Source organism: Furipterus horrens, unplaced genomic scaffold, assembly GCF_987537825.1.
Source record: "Furipterus horrens unplaced genomic scaffold, mFurHor1.1.pri manual_scaffold_7, whole genome shotgun sequence".
Taxonomy (NCBI): domain Eukaryota; kingdom Metazoa; phylum Chordata; class Mammalia; order Chiroptera; family Furipteridae; genus Furipterus; species Furipterus horrens.
Window position 1 is genome coordinate 115,923,917 of NW_028327177.1, and position 23,952 is coordinate 115,947,868.

General features: G+C 41.0%; 1 protein-coding gene across 2 annotated transcripts in view; it reads left to right on the forward strand.

Moving 5' to 3' along the window:
• Positions 1-23,952, forward strand: part of CPNE4 (copine 4) — a 433,285-nt gene that overhangs the window by 394,166 nt on the left and 15,167 nt on the right. For both annotated transcript variants that reach the window (XM_090283000.1, XM_090283001.1), the window contains exons 11-12: positions 13,116-13,249; positions 22,501-22,555. In XM_090283000.1, the coding sequence (XP_090139126.1) occupies positions 13,116-13,249; positions 22,501-22,555 (189 nt within the window). The remainder of the gene's footprint in view (positions 1-13,115; positions 13,250-22,500; positions 22,556-23,952) is intronic.

Here is a 23,952-nt window from a genome sequence, read left to right on the forward strand (position 1 = left end):
TCTAAGGTCAACCTTAGTTCCTCAGGGCTTTTTGGTGACAACCAGAGCCCAAGCATGTCTCCTTTAGGCATGACATTCCAGTCTAAGTCTTGGTCAACAAAAGCTCTATTAACAACTGGTCTTATTAGTTTCATGCAAAGAACCTTATGTCATTACTTCTTCAGGATGCCAAATTCTAGAGGGATCGGGTAGGGAGAAAAATATACAGTGTGAAGGAAAATCCTTGTCTTTCTAATATTCACTAAAATTGTATTTCCATTCTTTATATATATTTTTCCCCACTAAAAATTTGTTTGTTTTTCTATTACATTTGTCCCACTTTTCTTTTTTTTTTTTCCTATTGCTTCCCTGCACCCTGCCCACCCCTTCTCCCACAGTCAGTCCCCACTCAGTTGTCAATGTCCATGGGTCATTTATAAATGTTCTTTGACTAGACCCTTCCCCTTCTTACCCCCTTCTCTCCCTCCCCACTCCCCCCTTGTCACTGTTAGTCTACTTCTTGTTTACATACCTCTGGTTCTATTTTGCTTATTTGTTTGTGTTGTTCATTAGACTCCTGTAATAGGTGATAGCATAAGGTATTTTTCTTTTGTTGCCTGGCTTATTTCGCTAAGCATAATTCTCTCTAGTTCCATCCATGTTGTTGCAAATGGCAGGAGTTCCTTCTTTCTTTCTGCTAGATAGAATTCCACTGTGTAAATGCACCACAGTTTTTTCATCCACTCATCTACAGATGGGCACTTAGGCTGTTTCCAGCACTTGGCTATTGTAAATAGTGCTGCTATGAACACGGGGGTGCATAGGTTCTTTTGGATTGGTGTTTCAGGATTCTTCAGATATAGTCCTAGCAATGAAATTGCTGGTTCAAAAAGCAGTTCCATTTTTAGCTTTTTGATGAAATCCCAAACTGTTTTCTATAGTGGCTGCACCAGTTTGCATTCCCACCAGCAGTGCACCAGGGTTCCCGTTTCTCCACATCCTCACCAGCACATGTTGTTTGTTGATTTGTTGATGATGGCCATTCTGACTGGTGTGAGGTGGTATCTCATTGTGGTTTTTATGTGCATTTCTATGATGGCTAGTGATGTTGAGCATTCTTTCATATGTCTATGGACCCTCTGTATGTCCTCTTTGGAGAAATGTTTGTTCAGGTCCTTTGCCCATTTTTGAATTGGGTTGTCTGTCTTCTTGGTGTTGAGTCATATAAGTTCTTTGTATATTTTGGAGATTAATCCCTTGTCTTGGTATCATTGGCAAATATATTTTCCCATATGGTTGGTTTCTTTTTCATCTTGCTGATGTTTTCTTTTGCTGAGCAGAAACTCTTTAGTTTGATGTAGTCCCATTTGTTTATTTTTTCCTTTATTTCCCTTGCCATAGGAGATATATCAGTGAAAATATTGCTATGCAGGATATCTGAAATTTTTCTGCCTATGTTTTCCTCTGGGACTTTTATGGTGCCACAGCTTACATTTAAGTCTTTGATCCATCTTGAGTTTATTCTGGTATACGGTGTAAGTTGGTGGTCTAGTTTCATTTTTTTGCATGTACCTATCCAGTTCTCCCAACACCATTTGTTGAAGAGGATCTTTTCACTCCATTTTATGTTCCTTCCCCCTTTGTCAAATATTAGTTGACCATATATACCTGGGTTTATTTCTAGGCTCTCTATTCTGTTCCATTGGTCTATGTGTCTGTTCTTATGCCAGTACCAGACCATTTTGATTATCAAGGCCTTGTAGTATAGTTTGATATCAGGTATTGTGATCCCTCCTACTGTGTTCTTCTTCCTCAAGATTGCTGTGGCTATTCAGGCTCTTTTTTGGTTTCATATAAATTTTTGAAGTATTTGTTCTAGATCTGTGAAGTATGTCATTGGTAATTTAATAAGGATTGCATTGAATCTATAAATGATCACATATTTTTAAAGTTCATACTTCTGTTTTTTGCAGTGAATGTGATTTTCAGCATCATGTCAGGAAATTCACGCCATTCAACCTTGGGTGATTTGGGGAACCATCCTAATGCTTCTCACTCTTTCAGTAATTACATGAGGCATGAGGCAGTAGGCACAGTACCAGATCCCATCATCTCGTGAGGATTGGAAGGAAGTGAACCAGGCTAGTAAGTCCTACTGAACTAGGACAGGTGCCTTTGTTGTAGTCATGTGGCCAGAACATAAGCACCAATGTAATGTCCAATGGTTAGTGCCAAGAGTAAGCCATCCAAATTGTTCATCAGGCAATAAAAAGGTGAATTACAAAAGATTAGAGAACCATTCTTTCAAAGCTGTGAAATACAGTGAGTGTCTAGACTCAGTGGGTAGATCCCCTACATGTAATCTGTAAGCCTATGGGATTTATATACTCCTTAATATGCATTTGGGTGCCTGGGCTGGGTCTTTTTAAAGTTCCCAGGTAGGCCAAGTTTGTGAGTCTTTGTTATAGAAAAACTTGTTCCTACGTTTGGTGAGATGTGACCTCCAGAAAGAGAATTCTCAGATGGCAAGTGATAGACCTTCTAAAGCCTGTGACAAAGCAACATGGATATAAACAAAAAAACTACAATCTGTGCAGTGTTTGTTTCTCATATTACAGAAGTATATTCATGAAGCTCAGCCCTGTTGTAACTCCCTAACCTGGCTCAATCACATGAGGAAGAAATAAAAATTGGTTTAACTTTTGTCCAGGTTTGAGCCAAAGAGAGTAGACAGAACCAATGTATTCCTGTGACTAGGGATAGTGGTCGTCGTCGGCAGCCGTCCGTCTCGAGAGACGATGGTGTAGCTTCTTAAGAGTCTATCTGCACCGCCGAGAATGGCTGTGCAGTCCGACTCGGGAGTGACGTGGTATCTGTCTCCTCCCGTGTTGAATCGACATCTTGCGATGACACTGAAGCTACAGAGCCTGGGCAGGGTAATATGGAGGGTCTGCTGTTGCCCATGCAGCAGACCCCCCCTCTCTTCGCAGCTGAAGGGTCCAAGGGAAAGACGGAGTCGATACAGCTTGGGTTCAGGTGCGCCGCAGGAGTTGCCGGTGTTGACTACAACGTCAAACCGCCTTAGGGACTCCGGCTCCGGATTTTCTGTCGGGGTTTACTCCCTTAGCCTTTCCCCTGAAGAGGTATGCCGCAAGGCAGCGGAGGTTTTTTGGAGTCAGAGTTTTCCTTCTCTGATGTGCCCTGACTGGAAGATCGAACCAGCGACACTTAGCTCACAGGCCGACGCTCAATCCACTGAGCTAAACCAGCCAGGGCTCAAAGACCTAAAAGAGGAAGTCCCAAGGGGAGCAGATAAGGCATCTTTTGATAGGTCAACCCCTCCCTAGCTAGAGGCTTGTCCTCTGCTATAATCTGAGGCATCTACCTATGTCCTGCCATACTCCGGCATCCTTCATTCACCCCTGATTAGTTACAGAACTGAAGCATAGAATTTGGTCATTTCTTTAAGGTCTAAGGTTCTTTAAAGACACACCCATCCAGTCCTCCTACGTGCAGCCTGGCAAACATGTGCACTGTGGCACACACATCTATCTTTCGCTGTCCTGTGGGCTCATTGTCACTCTGAGTATATATCAATGAAGTAGAAAAGCCAGCAATGTCATAAAGGAGAGCTACCAGAAATAGCGTCCCAAGATCTTAGGCAAAAGAATGATTTCAAGTAACTATTTATAGGTTTTCAAGGGAAAGTTCTATTGATTGGGGTTTGTTTTAGATTCTGTAGATCCCATGCTCTGGAAGAATGCTTTATTCAACCTTCGGGGCCTTGCTTTGCCCTTGGAGTTGTGCTGCAAAGAATCAACCCCAATTAAAACCAGAAGTTTAACCCCACAGTGTTCCCAGGGCTATACCTTGACTTACAGAGTTCTGTATAGCCTTCCTGACACTGAAGAATTGCCCTCTGAGCTTTGATCGTCCCTTCTTTCTCTCTTTTGCTGGCCCTCCCCAACTGGAAGGTATCACCTTAATGGGTCTCACCAACACCTCCACAGTCTCAGCTTCTCAGCCCCTCCCATATCAACTGATGGACCTATGGGGGGTCTGGAGTGAGTCTGGGGCAGTGAATGAAAAAAGGAGAAGAATGTGCCTATAAATGCTGAGAAGGGGACTGGCCATCATCAGTGTCTGCCACAAAGCCCTTCCCCCTTGTAGGTTCAGACTGGGGCCTCAGAGGAAGGTTGAAAAGTGTTCTGTTTTGAGCTTTCTACTAAAGACCACATCCCAGTCACTTCAATGTCATTTTCCTCCAAAATTAAGTCAGCTTTCTCATTAATTTCTTATTATTCAAGCAGTACAATCTAATGTAAAGTATAAGCTATAATGCAAACTATTCATAAAAATTAGCAGGTCCTTCTTTCAATTGGTCTATAAGTGTTTATATCTGTCCAGTAATTAGTTGAAATCATCTGGCAACATGAAAGGAATGTGGCAGAGGGATGCAAAATGAGAAAAGAGCTTCCTGGCCTGGAGACAGGTGGAGTAGAGAGGAGAAAAAGATGTTTCATTGCAGTCAGAAATTCCCACTGGCACAGAAATTAATTAAGCCCAGGAGCTTTAGCGGAGATGAACTTTCTGTCTCCCTGAAGACAGACCTTCAGGAGTCAGGAGTGACATAAAGTTCTGGATGTGTCTTCTACTCTTGACACTTCTCTGCCTCTCCCCTGCTCCCTAGGAGGCCTTCCTCTTTGGATGTGCTAGCCAGGCTCTCTGGCTCATGGGGTTTAGTTGACTGTGACCAATGGGAAGTACCAACCAGAGATCAATGAATGAGAGGAAAGAGAAGTTTGGGCAGCCCAGCTCCCTGTCTGCCAGGCTATGGTTTGGCAGTGACCATGTTCCTCTGCAGAAGGTCACAGCTCCTGTCAGGTGCCTTGTCCTGCAGGTAGTACTCTTATTAAGTTCTAGTAACAGCTTCTCCCTACTCTTTCTAGTCAGTCCCTCCTAACCTTTTAGAATTGTCTTTTCATTAAACTCTCCCTGATCATCCCTTTGCAGTGGGCCATTTGTTTCCCATCAAGACTGTCACCCAATGCATATGACAAAAAGGGGCAAGGAGAAAGCTTCTGCACCTTCCACAGATGCCTGGTGCTTCTGGTTCAACCTTCAGCTTTCCTTCAGGTACCAGGCTGAAGTATATTAGGTGCTCAAAATATTTTTGTTGATTTATAAATGGATTGAACCCCAAATCTTTAAGAATAGATAAGGTTTAGGGAAAGGAGGAAATTTGATGAATAAATATCATACTAGGTTTTTGCTTTAAAAAGCACCCCTATGAACTTAAATGTTTATGCATTTATATGTATACTAATGATAAATATTGAAACCTTAATATGAATGAGTGGGGTATATTTTAGGGAATCTTGGGGAAGTGGTTTGGAGTTAGAACATGAAGGGCTTTGAGTTTTGAGATAGTATGCTGAATAAGGAAATGTGCAGTAGCCTCTTGAGCAGGGCATTGAAGCAGTCAAAACCATGCTTCAGGGAAATAAATCCAGGAATGTTTAGTGAAAGGCACCAATAGTGGTGAAGGGACTATGGGAGATGAAGCAAGAAGAGATAAAAGTCCACTACAGTCCTAAGGCTAAACTAGGAAGAGATGTTGTGGAAAGAGGCAGCAAGCCTTGGCTCACAATACTAAAAGAAAAGTAAAAGAGAATGATGTGTCCAAGAGGATCCCATCTTTTGTGCCTGACTGGCAAAACATGGCCATCCTTCTCGTGGAGATATGAAACTCTAGCGGAGCTGCTGGACAAGGTGATGAATCTGTCTGTGGGCATGTTAGAAATACTTGCAGATATCCCAGTGCAGATGGCACTTTTTAAATATGGACCTAAGTTTCAGGAGAGAGGTGGAAGCTGCACATACACAGGTCTAGAGATGACCAAAGAGAAGATTGCAGAAAGAAAAGAGGCCTGGTGACAGAAAATGACAGAAGACCTGCATTTGGTACCAAGGGAAAGAGCAGCAAGCAGTAAAAGAAGAGATGCCAGAGGGGAAGGCCCAGGAGGAGGCACTGACTCAAATGATCAGGAAACAAAAGTTACAAAATCAAGGTTAATAATCCCAGAACCTAAGGAGAAGTCAAAGGGTGAAGAATAAAAATCAGTGATGGGTTATGTGATGAGTAAGCACACATTGTCAAAAGAGCAATTATAGTAGAATGAGACAGAGAAGACCCAGGAGTTAGTGTAAACAGAAGGCAGGGAAGTAAACACAGCAGGATGCCACCATTCATTCACCAAGGCTGACAGTAAAGGGAAGGCATGCGTGGGAAAGAAGGAGGCAACTTGAGGATTGAAAGAGGGGAAGGTTTTTGGCTAGAATTGGACCATAGAGAATAAGGCCAAGTAGAAAAAAGGAGATTCATGCTGCTAAAATAGAGCCCTAGTCAATGATTTTTATTCTTTTTTGGTCACCTGGACCACTTAGAAATCTGATCCAAGATCTATCTTGCCTCACTGGAAAATGCACACACTCTATTTTGCACACTATTTTGGGAGGTCAAGGGTGCCCCTGAGGACAATCCTTGTTCCTCCTGTGATTCCTCAAGTCATAAGAAACCTAGAGCAACCGTGTCCTTGTACTCTTGGAGGAGGTGGGCATAGGTAAAACAGAGACCATGGGGAGAGAGATTGGGTTCAATATGTTTGGCATATGTTTGACCCAAAATAAAACTAGATACTAGAATTTCACAGGCAAAATACAAAATTATAGACAGCACGGAGAGACAGACACCATAAGGTGTTTGGAAAGAAAATGGTAGAAGAATTAAATGTTTCCTTTGAAAGTTATTGCTTTTCCAGATGCATGAAAATATTCATTGTGAAGCAGATTTTCACAGACAGTTTGTAAGCAATCTCTATGTCTGACAATAAGATAATGGCTGTGTAAATCACAGTACCTTGTTTAAGTGGACTATGGCAAGGCCATTTTAAATGATAATTATAATGATTGGAAATAACATGGGGACATGTTTATGACATGGTGTTAAGTGCAAAAAAGAAGAATGTAAGGCAGAGCCACCCTATAATTACAATTATCTAAGATGTTTAAAACATTTGTCTATATGTAGACAATAACTAGAAAGGAAAAGAAAATATGGCTTACTAGGCTAGTGGAATCCTTAAGGGACAAGGATTGTCCTCAGAGTGCTCTTGACCTCCCAAAGTTGGGTGCAAAATTGAGTATGTGCATTTTTCAGTGAGAGGATATAGATCTTGTATCAGATTCTCAAGTGGTTCACGTGACCAAAAAAAATATCATTTTTTTTCTTACTATTCTAAAATGGCCATTTTTTCCAAATTATTAATTTTAATTTATCTATTGTTTTACTACTACAGTTGTCTCATTTTTCTCCCATTGGCCCCCCCCACCCCCCACCCCTTCTCCCACAGTCAATCCCCACCCCATTCATTGTACATGTCCATGGGTCATTTACACTAGTTCCTTAACTAAACCCTTCCCCTTCTTACCCGCCTTCTCCCACTCCCCACTCCCCTCTGGTCACTGTCAGTCTGCTCCTTGTTTCCATGCCTCTGGCTCTATTTTGCTCATTTGTTTGTGTTATTCATTAGTTTCCTGTATTAGGTGATATCATATGGTATTGGTCTTTCATTGCCTGGCTTATTTACTATGTTTAACGAAATAAGTCAAATGGCCATTTTTATTGTTTGAAATTTTTAGAAATTAAGGATGGTATTGCTTTTTTTAATCTCTGATTTTATAGTCCACATTTTAATAACATAAGGTGATATAATATTATAAACTAAATGTGGCTTCTCCCAAATTAACCTTGAAGCCTAAAAAAATATATATATCACCTGTTAAAAGTTCTCTCGGGAAATCTTTTCTAACCTTTGTACATTGAGGACATCCTGTGTGCATTCTGTGTTCTAGTTTAAATTTTAAAACTTTATTTTATATCCCAGATTAAACACTGACAGATTCTGGTGTAGACCTCTGAGAAGTAAGAATGAGCCCTGGTTGAAGAGGGAGAGGAATGCTTTGCAATTTCCAGGAAATTACCTCAGGGGTCTTTTCCATCTCTAGTCTAGGTTCCTATTTCTTTGCTCCCTGTGGAGTTTTGAGGAAATAGTAAAATACAAGAATTAAACCTATCATTGAAGAAATGGTCCAAAATAAACAGTATCTTCACCTACAGGCTCATTGCATAGCTCCAAATTGTACACACATAAAAACAGAGAGATTAGGCAACTGCAGATGTTGGTTCACAGCGGTTCCCCTTAGAAAACACCCAGGAGGGTCCCAAATAGCCCTTTTGTCACAGGCAGGGAAGAGATCGAAACCATGTGCTCATCTCATTAAAAAACTGGAAATGTCCAAAGACAGTCCTGGCCAGTGTGGCTTGGTTGGAGCCTCCTCCCGTAAACCTAAAGGTTCCAGGTTTGATTCCCAGTTAGGGCACAACCTGGATTGCAGGTTTGTCCCTGGTCAGGGGCATTCAAGAGGCAATCAATGTTTCTCTCTCTGTCTCTCTCTCTCTCTCTCTTTCTCCCTCTCCCTTTCTCTCTCTCTCCTTCCCTCCCTTCCCTTTCTCATGTCTCTAAAATCAATACACACGTCCTCAGGAGACAAAGTTTCGCCATTCACTCCCTGCCCTTTCTGGAAAGCAGCCCCTACACATTGGGGACTTGGTGGCAGGAGGGAGCATTTTGCATTCCTACTGGACAGGGTTTTGCCAGGCTGCTCCCCAGCTCTGCCTACTGGTGAGAGAGGCGTCCTGGGCAGAAGGGGAGAACCATGGGTGGGCGCCTGTTCTCGGGCTGCCCGCTGAGAAGATTGGAGCACATACCAGAACCATAGGCTTCTGTAAACAAATGCTTTGTATCGGAAAATGAAAACGTGGTGGCTCTGCAAGATCACTCCCTTCAGGGCGCCAGGCATCAGTAGCCACCTCCACATGCTGGCAATTTTCAGTCATTTGCTTGCTTCTATTTCTCAACTTCATCCCATCTTTAACTGTCTCCCTGTTGCTTTTTAAAATAAACAGGGAGACAGTAACCTTTCACTCTCTTCTCGTTTCACTAAAGCTAACTATAAAGAGCACAGAGAATTCTTGGTAGAAGTCCACCCCCTGAAGATGGATATTTTATCTCCTGCTCCATCAGGGAGACTTTAGAAACCATCACGCACCAGGAAAAAAAAATCTTTAGATGCCACATACTTAAGACTGTCTGTTGCTCTCTGGTCAAATGATAAAATATTTTCGTTATGAGTAATGGGAACTACGGAAAGGGGTAGGTCATAAGGATCTTTGGTTTATTTCCTTATTCATCAGTTGATTTTTGAGTTTATACCCCTTGTTCAATGCTTTATCAGAATTCCTGAGCCTGAAGAGCCTCTGTGGTTGTCAGATATGGGGCCATCCCCATGGGAAAAGTGGACCGCCCTCCAGAGGCTGAGGTGGATTAAGGTCGGTTGAGGCCCCAGGCACAGAAGAAAATATTGGGCCCCTTAAATAAAAGAGAGAGACAGGGAAAATAAAAATACATGTTAACCATATTTTATGCAGTGTAGTCATGAAACCAAACTTGGTGTTGTTAGAAAAAGGTGTAAAGTTGGGGTTTTGCAGGGCCCTTCAGAAGTTGGGGCCCACCATTAAATCCGCCTGTGCCCAGAGGCCTGCTTGCAAGAAAAGAGAGTAAAATTTCCATCAGGCATGTTGTATGTCTAGCCAGTACTACCAAGTACAGACAGCTTAATACCAACCTTCGAACATTGATCTTCAGGTTGTTCCACTATTCTCAGGATGTCCTCTCCTCTATCCCCAAAGAAATCTGGCTAGTCCCATTCCCTACTTTTCTTAAATGTGGCATCCAGTGCCACATTTAATCAGTCACCAAATCCTGTTCACTTTCTGTCCTTAGCATTTTCTATCACAGTCCCCTACTTTCATCTCTGCCTCGCCCTAGTTTGTTACACATAAGGGCATGATTCCTAGCATGAGGATAAAGAGTTGATAGAAATGAAATGACAGAGCAGGGCCAGATAAGAGTGAGGCAAGAGAGGTCCCAAGGGTGCAAAATTTAAGGAGCCACTGACACTCAAGGTCATGCAAATGTAGGGTCAGCTGAGAATGTGTGCCTTCCGGAGTTTGAGTCCCAGTGACCTCTCTTGCCTGACCCTCATTCCAGCCCCATATTTGTTTATTTTAAGACATGGCCAAATCTATGTATGTTCATCTAGACATTCTCCCAATACCACAGCATGCTCACGTGATGTACCTGGGCTCAGTTGTCACCACTTGGTGCCTGGGGAGGAAGGAGGAAAAATTACATCTCTTGAGTTGTCATTTTTTTAAGGAGGTTTCCCCCCTTATCTTTATATTATCTGATTTTATTCTCTGGTTTTATATCAAGACACTAGCATGTTTCTGCCATCACAGGATGCCCTTGACTCTCAGTCAGGAAATCAGCACATGGCACAGTGGTCAACTGCAGGGGGGAGAAGCACAGGTAGAGGAGTGTGGTGATCCACAGTGAAGGGCATCATCATACTACCGAACAAGGGGAGCCATAGATACTCAATATTTGCCAAGTATCCACACCTGCCAATGATTTGCATCTTAGATAAATCGGAGCAGAATCAAAGTGATCTCCATAACAACACTCTCACATTCTTTAGAAGCCTCTAGAGTTCTCAAATGTTGTCTTTAGTAGGAGAGAAAGAGGTGGCTTCACACCTGGCCTTCCTAGCATTGTTTTTACTTTTGAGACACTACATACACACATGCAAGGTGCCATTGTCACTTATGTGTGTCTCCTTAGGACAAAGAGGCTGAGTGGTGACCCTGCATGTTTGAGCTTAGTAAACCCAGGAGAGCTGTAGGTGTATGATTTCACTAAACACTGTTTCTCAAGCACCTCTCGAGTGTGCCTCGTGGACCTTTGTCTGGTTGCAGCCCCGTGGGTGGGTTTCTGAAGTGCTCCCACCTCCTTCTAGGTCACAGATACATGTAGGTTTCCCCCCACAACCACGTGTCATCAGTCCTTCAGTAAAAGGACCATCAACTATTGTCTTCCTCTTGTTTCCTCCAGTGGATTGGCTTTCACCTTCTGGATGAAATCTATATCAGAAGATACTGGATTTTACTGGTCCTTTTAGGTCACCTCCAGTCATCCTCAGTAACATATTTGAAAGCCCACATGCGAGTGCACACACACACACACACACACTTCAATTTCCCTTTTCCTACCTTTTACAACTGCTCTGATTGCAAAGAGATCTTCATTTAAGGCCATTCTTCTCTCCTAAATTAATGTAGTTGCCTCTTAGCTAGTCTCCCTTCCTCCAGGCCAAATCCCTTCCATTCTTTGTAAGAAGAAAATGTTCCCATGAGACATCTCAGGATGCTGGTTGCAGGCCTCCTGTCCTCTTGGATGTGTACTGATATAATGGAGGAGCAGAGTCTTTGGAGTCATATAGACTTGAGTTTAAACCAGCTCCATCCCCTATGACCTATGTGACCTGATTCATCACCTTTGGGGATCAGGATCTTCCTCAACTAAAAGCAATAACAATCTCTACCTCCCAGAATCTTTTTGAAAATGAAATTACAATATATAAAAAGCAATTAGCATAGTGTGTGAGACAGAGTAGGGTTTTAACAAAGGCTACCCCTCTTTTCTTCCTTTGTTAGCTCTAGTAAGGGCATCTATAAGGGGTAGGAAAGTATTGTGCCATTTTTCTTCAGATGACCCTTTTTTTGGAAACGCTGGTAGTACTAGCATTTTATCAGTTGGTACTCCCTACTTGAAAACATCTGGGTATTATGAAAATAGAATTTGTATCCTGCTTAAACTTATTTTCAACATATTCTTAGGAAGGGGGTGAGGGAAAAAAATCAGTAAAAAAATAACCAACAACAAACTTTATTTTTAAAAAAAGGTTATAAGTAAATTATGGTTAGCTTTATCTCTTCTAGTTAGTTTGATTCTATTGCAGGCTTACAATATAAGACATGGGTGACATTTTTTCCCTGTCAACCTTACTCTTCTAGGCTGAACAGACAGCACATAGTACATTGTCTCTGTCCTTCTGAAAGTAACTTCTCATCTTAATAAATCCAATGGGACATTCTAATTATTTGCTGTAATGGAATTTTGCCAAATATTATACAGATAACACTTCTCACCCACAAGATCATAAGAGAAAAGAGACTCTGGATCATTAATAAGCCAGTGAGTGAATTCTGTTGAGCTCTGAAGAAAAAGGAAAGATGCAACATGAACCTTTCTTTCTTCATTTTAATCTCTCTCTCCCCCTTCCCCTCTCACCCTAATTTTCTAGAGAGGTATTTGCTGGATTAACTTTTATCTAAATAGTAATAATGTAGGAAATCAGAAGGAATTCCTTCCTGTTTTAGCACCCTTGAGGCTTAAGCATTTTTATTGTTGTTATTTTAAAGTGTTGGATGAGTCCACTGTTTATTTAGATGATGTTGGGGGTCAGCAAAACTTTAGAAAGTTCAAGGTGGGAAGACAGGTCTTGCTTCTCCATTTCCCGCTCACAATGCCATAACATCCAGGCATCTGCTCTGTTATAGGCAGCAGTTCTTACATGAATGGGAACCAAAAGCTGAATACCTTACATGGAGCTGCTCTTTGCATAAAATTTATTATAACCACATCAGCACATCTCTCTCCCATCGGCCACTGAAGAAAATACAACAATGGCTTCCTTAGATAGACCGCATCTTTAACACAGAATTTGGTTTTAAGGGATTTGACCTATGCCTCTGAGAAGGTGTTGCCCTGCCAGAGAGCACAGAAGTGCTTTCTTAGTGAATTATGATATTCTGTCCTTACTGCTTGGTGACATAGATCAACAGCAGCTGGTCTTTCTGACCTGTATGTCAATTTCAACTTCTGTTTGGAAAGAGAGAAGAGAGGGCAGTGGGGGATGGGGGATGGAAGGCTACAGAAATGGGTCTCAACCCTAGTTTCTTAAGCTAATTAATTTCTTCTCTAACTCATTGGCAGGGTAGGTAACATGCTGCTTTTTTTCTATCTCGGGCTATGTCTTTCTTGAGGCTGATCACAATTCCTATGAGATGCATTCACTTTAAATCTACCCATTCTCCTGTTTTTCTCTTCCAGGTAGCTATAGATTTCACTGCCTCAAACGGGGATCCTAGGAACAGCTGTTCCCTGCACTACATCCACCCTTACCAACCCAACGAGTACCTGAAGGCTTTGGTGGCGGTAGGGGAGATTTGCCAAGACTATGACAGGTATGAGACTTTCAGGTGGCTCAGGCCTTATTGTCTCTCTGTGGGTTCTAATGGTCTCTGGCTGATCCTTGGCAGAAGAATGGAAATTAAGCCTACCAACTCATCATGCAAATGCTCACACAGAGACGGAATAGAACCTTGCCCCAAAGCTACAGAAACTGAGTTCATGCCATGTTCACCTTAGTCACACCCACATACTCTCTCTCTCTCTCTCTCTCAGATTTCCTTCTTTTCAGTTGGCTTGCAAGATCACTGGATAACAATTTTGGTTTCTCAAAGTTTTTTGTTTGTTTTAAACCTGGAATTTATTTATTTGTTTGTCTTTATTGTTGTTCTATTACAGTTATCCCATTCTTCCCCCATTGCTCTCCCTTCCCCTGCCCTGCCCTCTCTCCCACAGTCAATCCCAAAGTTTTAATATGTGCCTTGCTCCTCGAAGTTTAGTCTATGAGCTACCTACCAGCATCACCTGGGAGCTTAGAATCTCAAGCCCCATTCCAGACTTACTGAATCAGAACCTGCATTTTAACAAGATGTCCAGAGGAGTTGAGAGCCCTTTAGAGCTTGAGAAGCACTAATATTGGACATTATTGCATCTAGTCTTCATATGAACCCTTATGTAGTAGGTATTACTTAGCAGAAAAGGAAAGCTGTGCAGAGAGGTTAAGTAACCTGTGACAGTGCATAGCCAGAGACAGGCCTTGAGTCCATATCTGTCTCATTCCACAGCTTAAGTTCACAATCCCTGTATTTCACTGACCTCAGAAGATACTGGTAACTTTAGTAGAGGATATGTGTGTGCCCACATGCATGTGTGTGTGCCCATGCAAGTGTGTGTATACAGGAAGCATTATTTTGGAATCAGATGAGTATTATATTTATTTTTACTTGATGGTAAATACTGACCTTTTCCACTAAGATAATTCCCTGTTAGAAGTGATTTACATACATAACATTAAACTGAGTTCTCTCTGCATTTCCAATATTTTCAGACTGAGATGAAGTTGTTCATGTGCTTGTTCAAGAAGGCTTTTTGAGGTAGAATCAATGTAAATATAAATATGGGTAAATCCCAGTTGACTCCCTATTGTGATTATAAAACAAACCTAGTTAATAATGAGCAGCATCTGATTGAATGATCTTTTAAACCAGGAAAATAAGTAAAGCAATTCTATCCTTCGATTTCAGAGAAAATTTAGGGGATAGTATGATTTCTATTTTATGTAGTTTCATAATTGGTGTTAACCATGTTAAAAAAAATTTAAAAAACTATTACTGCAGACACCATAAAGAATGACACAACTTAGAAGCCAATAGGACAGGTAATGGGAAAGGTCCCTTTAGTGTCCTTCCTGCTGGTGAGGCTCTTGATTTAGTGTGGCCATTGCCAGTAACTCAAATGGGCATGAGGGCAGTTGGGAAATGAATGGACAGTAAAATCAGAAAGCTTTAAACACTTGGGCTCTTGCTGACACTTCCTTTCCTAAACATTTAGAACAGGGCAACAGCACTTACATTACCTTATTGAAGCAATACTTCTCATATTTAACCTAGAGATAGTGATTGTGAAGATAACTTGAGTTTCAGTTCTGATTTCCTTAGGCCCAAATACAGGAAGGATTCCTATATGGGTCTGTAGCATATGGAGATTCCTATCAAAAAAAAGAAAAGACTGACAAATTGCATCTCCACTGTCAGAAACTTCTCTAAATGTCCTCAAGGACACCAAAACAGTAATTCTCCTTACCCTTCTTTCTGTCACACACACACACACACACACACACACACACACACACACACACACACATACACACACACACACACACACACAAATAATCCAGTATAATAATGTGTACATAAAAGACAAAAAGGAAGGGAAAAAATATCTTTAATAATCTTAATAACTTTTAAATTCTTCAAATGCTTATAAAAGAAGTAGGTAAAGGCATTTTATACGTGTCAGACAACAATAGGTGCTTAATAATAAAACTGACTGATTCTTCAGTGGAGAAGGCTGTATAATAATGAATTCCAGCCCTGGCTGGTGTAGCTCAGTGGATTGAGGGCTGACCTGCGAACCAAAGGTTCCTGGTTGGATTCCCAGTCAGGGCACATGCCTGGGTCGCAGGCCAGCTCCGCAGTTGAGGGTGCACGAGAGGCAACCACACATTGATGTTTCCCTCCCTCTTTTCCTTTCTCCCTTCCCTTCTCTCTAAAAATAAATTAAAAAAATATTTTTAAAATAATAATAATAATAATGAATTCCAACGAGAAGATTGGTGGGTGGTCAGAAAATGAGATGCTGATGGCCAGCACCCTGGGGCATTCTTGCTGGCTGATCTGGAACAAGCTGCTTAAAACCTCTCTGTTCCCTGATTACCTCATGTGCCAGATGTGGAGACTCTAATTGGAGTGACCCCTTCATCTTTCAAAGCTGTTATCCCTTTATAATGTAAGCCAGACAGAGTCTGGGGAGCATTTTGTATTCCCTCAAAAAATACACATTCATTACAAAAATAAGATATGACACCGTAGGGGTTATGTGAAAAATCGTGATTCTTTGTAAAACCTTAATAGGATAATATGGAACGTGTGAGCCCCAACAGGCCAAGAAAATCAGGTTTCTTCAGCTCAGTGGATCACATACATAAACATATATATATATGACAGCTCAGCACAGAAATGGAAAAATACCCGAGGAAGAAAAGAGGATTGAAAATCCTGACACTCTTTGAAAAGACTCCCTAGCAGGCTGTGTAAAGCAAGCTGCTCTCCTGAAAAGTGACAAGTGCCTCGCAGTCTCTCCTTTGTGTGAGCGCGTAGGCAACAGACAGGCAGAGTCAGGAAATTTAAGTCGGGGCTTTGGTATTAATTTTTTCTCATATCAAAGCCAGTGAGGTTGATGCTCAAAAAGAAACACTTGAATAAAAACTGACAGAAACACTTGAATAAAAACTGACAGAAGGCATCGTTGCCCCCCCTGCAGCGACACAGAGGTTTTTAATCCCCATGAGCTTTAGAAATTCCTCCCAGCCTCTGACAGCCAGGGTGTTCTTTCTGCCTTGTATAGTCATTGCTAACAGGTTGTTACGAGGTGATCCGTGAAGTGGAACAGCTTCAGAGATGTGTAAGGCTCTTCTCAGGGTGGCCTTGAAGGGACGCCCCTTCCAAACATCTGGTCCTCAAGCCCAGAAGGAAATCCTGCCAGCCTGTTCTCTCTCTGCATCTCTGTAAGATACCACCACTCATTCCCTCCCCTTTGACTGCACAGGTACAAGTACACACACACACACATGCATTTGCACATATGCACACACATGCACATACACACACAAACTTATACTTTCCCAGTCAGTCATAGACTTGCCCAGCTCCTGTGAACATCCTGGTCTCCTCAGGCTGCTCAAGGCTAAGGTGATATCCACCTCTTGGTCCCATAGACATGTGCCTTTGACCACCTGCCATGTCCTCTAAAGAAAACGCTGGTCTATCTGCTGTCAAGAGAGTATAGATACAGAACACATTGCTTGGAAGTACAGACTGCCATTTTATAGATGTGGCCACCCCACAATGAGACAAGAATATCAGAAATCTTCAATGTGCTGGGTGTGGTACAAGGTTAGAACTGAAAGCCAACCCGACAGGTGTTTTCAAGTGCAGAGGATAAGGGTAGAACTCAGAAGGCAGGTTAAGGCCACAGTGCTACCTTTTCCATCCTCCCAACACCAGTTAGTGCTTCTCAACCTTGGTTGCACACTGGACTCCACTCCAGAGACTCTGATTTAGTTAGGCTGGTATGCATCCTGGGGAATCAGTACTTTTAATTCTAATGAGCTTCCAGGATTGAGACCCAGAGCTGTCAGGTAAGACCAGTCAGATGAAATGGCTAAGAGCTTACACAGGACCCATTGGGTGCCAGGCACCTCACATGGTGCCATAAAGACAGACAGAAGTGAATAAAACCCCCAAGTGGTTCACAATCTCATGGGTGAGAAAGGCATGTACATAAATTTCAGCCCAGCATGGCCAGGACAGCATTGTCCTTTGTAAGGATGGAGACTGCATGAGGAGGACAAGGTTAGCTCTTCTGTGGGAAGAGAATGGTCAAGGAGGGCCTCCTGGGGATGGTGAATTCTGCTAATTCTGCCCTTTGCTGTTTTTAGAACATGGATGAACTTACTCTTTTTATTGTGAGTCATTAGGCCTGACCAACTAGGAAGGGCAGTCAACAGGGGTGATAGAAAGAGCATGGGGTCCTGATGACAGGTGGACCTGGGCCTTGGTTTCCTTGATTGAAAATTGAAGATTTATCTAACTTCACTTGCAGAGCAGTTGTAAGGATTAAATATTAAGTGGGTAGCTAGCACAGAGGTGTGAAGTTCAGACTAGGGAATAGAGTCAATAATATTGCAATTACTATGTATGGTGCCAGGTGGGTACTTGAATTATCAGGGAGATCACTTTGTAAACTATCTAATTGTCTAACCACTATGCTGTGTACCTGAAACTAATATAAAAAATATTGAATGTCAACTGTAATTGAAAAATAAGATTAAAAAATAAATTTATGTAGCAGAAAGAATAAAGTGGCTAGCTAACACAGGTTCTTCCTGTTATAAATACTTAATAGAGACTATTATCATTAATAATTTTAATTTATTTTTAAAAAATAAACTGTACACAACAGGGAAAAAGAACTATTGTGCCAAGTTAAAAATCATTTTGGACCAATGATCTTTAAAAAATTGGTTCAGATATCCCTAAAAAAAATTTTATAAAAATGCATAAACTTCACACATTTTTACATTGAAATCTAATGTTTTGCATCATGAGTTTAAATAGTGACAAAGAATGAAAAATCTAGTGTATCGTAAATATAGACTTTTAAAAATACAACTCTTATATAACTTTATGAGTGTATTCAGGGGAATCTAAATGCCATAGCTATTTGATACCCACCATCATCCATTTAAAAATGCATGAACAAGCTTTTCATTTTGAGTTGAGAATCTTAATTGTTTTTTTTTTCTTTTTCATGAGCTCATATTTCCATTCCCTTCCCCCACAGGATTTCATCATAATGTATATTTAAATTTTTGGATTGAAATTCTTTTATTGATCACTGTTTCACACATTTCTCTCATAACTATATGAATACAGTAGTCCCTCTCTATATCGTGGTTCACTTAGTGTGGCCTCACTGTATCGTGGGATTTTAAAAAATATTATATTTAATTATTTATTGTGGATTTTTCACTATATCACAGTACTGTATACGTATGTTGTTAAAGTTACGTAGGTTTAAGAGTAGAATATGTTTAAGAACAGAAGTAGCATTTATAAAAGTGTGGAAAAGGTTAATAAGGGACTGGGAATGGTTTATAAGTGTGTGGGGAGGGTTTATAAAGCCTTAAAATATATATAAATACTAAAATAAGTGTAAGGTTCCTACTTCGCGGATTTTTACCTATTGCGGTGGGATCTAGAACATAATACTCGCGATAAGTGAGGGAATACTGTATAAAATTTTTAATTTCTAAAATTTTTGTGTTGAAAATATTCAAAGTACTTTAAAATATCTTCTAGTGAACAATTCATCGAAAGAACATAAATATATTAAAAATTTTAATATCTAATTATTGCCTATAAAAATAAAAACTCTTAATGAAACAGATTGGGTTTTTCTTTTTCAATTAGTTTACTGATCTGTGGATGAATACTACCTGTTTCCAGAATGGGAGAGTCTAGCATCAATTTTAATCCAATTTTTTGTTTCTATCAATGTGAATGCTAAAAAAACTTGTTCTTACAAGAAATTATGTGATAATGGAGTTTGACTAGCAGTACTATTCAATCCTAAGTAATGTATTTAAAAAATCATATAATGGTCTATTATCAAAATATATTTTTAGTGACCTACCAGCTGACATCAGCACTTCTTACAATTTTTTTAAAACAAAAATTGGCAACTACTTGACTTGCAAAAAGATTTGTTTGCTAGTGAATCATTCATATTTAGAATGATTCCTGTAGAGTTTTTTACACCATGGAGCAATGCACAGTGGTGTTTAAGATTCAGAAGGGGTAAAGGAAAAGGGTAATTAGAAAAGGAAAGGTGTGAGTGAAGAATAGGTCTTTCCATCGCAGGTGTTCCCAGAAGATCAATTTCAGCAAAGAATACATAGGGGGGGTTGAGAAACTGAATACCAATTTCCTTAAAAGAAAAAACAAACAAACAAGAAAAAAAAAAGTGCTTTTATATCCGCAGTAGGGTTTTGCATTTCTGCATTTCCATATACCCCAGTTTTAAAACCACTGTTTTAGAGAACAATCTTTATTAAATGTCCAGGTCTTCTGAAATGTCATTTTGCTCTGAGGTTGTCTCCATTTTCCTGTGGATGCAGTAATTTGTCTTTACTTTTATTAACTTCTAATTTATTTCAAAGCCTTCCTAACAGGGAGGGTAAAAATGGTGGTTGAAAATGAATCTTCCATCTGGAGATCCTTTGACCATGGTCATTCCCAAAGAAGTTTAGGATAGCATGCTCATTGCACTGAAGACCATAGACTGTTTTTTACTCTATTTTACACTATTTTACTCCAATAGTAAGAAATATTGCCTTTATCAATGTAGTGATACACCCCTGAATTTTCCGTATAGTCATGTTTCACCAGTCATTTTCCCAAAAGTTGCTAAGTGGCCCCTTCACTCAGTGCTGACGATCCAGTCTCAAGTTCTTTGATGTGATGCCTGCTGATGCTCACTGTGTGCTCAACTTGCCTTCTCTTGCCTCCTGCATAAGAAGACTCCTCTCTGCCTAGTTTTATTTTTAATCAGGAAGAGCGATGTTTAAGCCCATTGGGTTTAGGCTTGAAATATTTTCTTTAGTATGCTTATTAGCTAGTCTTTGTGGTGGCTAACTTCAGAGGATTATTGCTCCTGCCCCCCCACCCTCACCCCACTGGCTCAGTAATTATTTATCTTGTAGGTGAGACATTTTTCCCATCTCCATACACTCAGTTACATAACATTACATCATGCTCAGCAAACTTCAAATTCCCATGGGTGGAGGAGAAGATGTAAAGGAATATCATTAAGGCTGGAACACTGGTTTGGTGATTAGAAATGGGTGAAATATTAGATCACACCCTTCCTAAACTCATCAAGAAGAAAATAAAGTAAAGGGTATGGCACCTCCTGGGTTTCTGTTTTGACTTCTGAACCAGCTCTGAGGACAGAACTAGGACCCATCCTCCATCCAGGAAAGCTTTCTTCCAGACTTAACTGGATATTACCTATAAAATTCCCCAACATATTTCTTTCCACACCTGCTTGCCCTTGTTATGGTTAAGAAGACATTGCTGAGGCAAAATATTTCGTATTTCCAAGGACCAGAAGTATTTTTTCTCAAAGCTGTAGCTAATCCTTTATAAGCTGTTGTGATTTTCTGTTTATCAGCATTAATACCTATTCTAATACATGCTAAATGCAATGTACCGCAAAGCTCTTATCTACACAACAGTGAGGAAAAGGGGGAGTTGGTGATTTTCCCGGAGAATTTAGACTTTGATTTCACAGGATTCTGATTTCCTTGCATCTACCAATCCCTGCCCCAAATTTGGTCAAATTGGCTGTGTTTTGGTAAAGTTTTATCAAGGCCATTATTGACTACTAATGACCTTCACATCAGATAGATGGTGATGGGTGAGAATCTGACTTTGACTTCTCAGTCACAGGGTGGGGCTGAGATGGTGGTGGGGGGTGGGTGTTCCTTTTTGTTTCCCAAAATGCTGAGGGACAGTGAGCCCTAACCTGAATTTTCCTTTCTCTTCAACTAACTCTGCAAAGAACTGAAAAATGTGGGGATTGTTCCAAGAACAAATCTCGGTTGCATTTTTAATGGGAGAGAAAGTAAAAGGTAAATGGCGTGAGAAGGACACGCCATCTGACGAGAGCAATATTCCAGAGCCTCCATTGCAACAGTCCTCCGTCTTATTTGTTTTCTGGTCACTGGGCCTTGTTGCCGGAAGTGCCAGAAGGAAATCCCATTTAATGCTATATGTAATCATTCACAGAAAGAGCATTGGCTTTGAAATCACACAATTCTCTCTGGGAAACACCTGAGGGTTTCTGAGACTTTCTTCGTCTTTCTCAGACTCAATTTATTCATCTGTAAGGTGGGAATAATAAGTAGGTAGATCTTCAAATGTTATTTGAGAATTAAATAAGTATATATATTGCCTAGCATAGTGCTTGGCACATTGTATAGGCCAATAAATTTTCATTCTTCTCCCCATCCTCTTACCTATTGGACAGTAAAGTTAAAGTTAAGATATAACATACATGAATGTGTAAATTGAGAGAAATTTCAAGTAACATAAGAGAAATCAAGCCAAAAGACACATATGTGATTCTCATTGGTTTTCACAAGAATTTTTCTTCTTTATAAATATAGCCATAACTTAATGATTCAGTTCATGGATTATTTAGTCATTAAATATTTATTAGGTACACGCTCTATGGCAAGTATCATTCTGAAGGTAGGGACAAGGGGCAGTTTGAGGAAAGGAGGCAGTGGAGATATAAAGATATTAATATAAAGCACAGCATTGCTTTGAATTCAGGAGACAGGACATGTAAACAATCTGTTGCTGCTTATACAAGATAAAATAGTGGATAAAATGAATTTTGTAGATGAAACTGAGTTCTGTCAATAAGTCAGCCTTCCAAGCTTTCTATTGCTTTTTAATATCCCCTTGGATTCAGGCTTGTCTGTATTTGAACCCTGGATCTAACCAGCAGCATGATCTTGGACTAGTCACTTTACTTCCCAAGGCATCTCTCCACTTGTAAAATGGGAGTAATCATCTCTCCCTATAAGGATTGAAAAAGATAATGTATATGTAGCACAGTCAACCACAGGAGTTAACCTAATTCATGATCATTTTTTCAAAGGAGACAGAGTCTGGAATAAAGGAGGTGAGGAAATCCTGGGGCCATTTTATTTGTTGGCATCAAATCTAGCCAAAAGTAAGGGAAGAAGTCACAGACTAATGACTATAATGAACTCAGTGGATTATTTCTGGATTTTTAATTACCCATGTCATTGCTATTCCCTGTCACCACGGATAACCCAGAAGCGTGAGTCAGCACCTGGCATAGCAACATACCTAGCGAGGTAACAGAGTTCATGTTTTTCTCCCTCATTAGATGATAAATAAAGCAACTTCTTTTTTTTTTTTTTTTTTAGTGACAAAATGTTCCCAGCCTTTGGGTTCGGTGCCAGGATACCCCCAGAGTACACGGTGAGTGAGTAGAAATGCTTTGCTGTTGCCAGAGGATAATTTGAGTTTCCTTCACAGTAGCCTCACTCCTTTGGCTCTTGATATAATTATATAAGTAGGGCCCAAAGACTCAGAAACAGTCTTCAGAACCAGCAAGATTAGGTCCTCAGAGCCTGTCTTTTGATGAAACCTGATCTCCTGGTATTCAGAATGGTTCTTCTCAGAGGTCCAGATGAAGGTTTTCATTGCTTAGCTTCTCAGCGATATGGCCAGAGGCTGAGAAAACACTCAGGAAGTTAATCTTCAGTAGTTCAGAACCTACCTATTCAGCTCTCCCCTAGTGAAAGATACTATTGACAATACCAACTATGGGAGTCCATGGCAATGAAGTCTACAAACTCCCTCATCCCAGTTCTCTGAGCGCCAGTCTTGTGTGAGAGAGAAGTCCTAAGATAGAACCACTCTGGCTTAGAGAATCGAGAAGCTGAAAGCTTCCTGTGAGAACATTGGGATCCTATTTGATTTTGATACTAATTTCCATGACACAAAGAAGGCAAAGATTGTGCAGTGAGATATTTGTGCTACAGTGGAGCTGAGGTACTGTGGTAGACCAGATGCTCCTGTGGAACATGCTCCACAGAGAACTCAGCTCCCCAGGCGAGAGGGCCTCAGCCTCGGAGGGGCAGCAGTGTTCCCACACCAGCCTCACCTAGTTACGTGCAGGCAACACTGTCCAATCATCAACTCCTCTTTGGCTGGCTGTGTCTGTATCTCAGGGCAGGAGGCAGGTGCTGACATTTACTCCCACACCAGAGCTGTCAGACCTAGGGCCTTCCCCTTCTGTGCCCTTGCTGAAAGAGGGAACCCATTTCCCTGTGACAGTTAGTGAGAACAGTGGATGGACTGGCATGTCCCCATGACCTGTCCTCCTTGTCTGTCTTGTATTCCACGCTGGCCTTCCTGCTGGGCATGCCTGCAGAATTCTAGAAGTATTATTGAAAATAGAGCACATAGGACGGAAGAACACAGAAATGCTGTTGTTGACTGGTGGTGGCCTAGAGACATTATTCAGGCCAAAAATATATTATAGCTGACACCAAATTTTTTTTAAAGATTTAGGCAATTTATATAAAATGTCAGATACCTGGCTTCTTTGGAAAAACTAAAAGGCCTGGCAACACTAAGATTAAAAGATGACACAATAAGAACGAGCCAGAGCTGAGGAGATGTAATCCCTTCAGGTGCGGTATCAGCTCCAGAATGTGCTCAGGTGGGTGCCCACCTTATGCACACAGCTTTGAACCTCGAGACTGGAATGCACCTCAACAGCCGCCAGTCCCACTGCCCAGAGATGCTTGAGTGTCCCCACCACAGGCATCCCCTGCCAGGCAGTCTTCCGGTCTCGGCTTGGCCCAGAA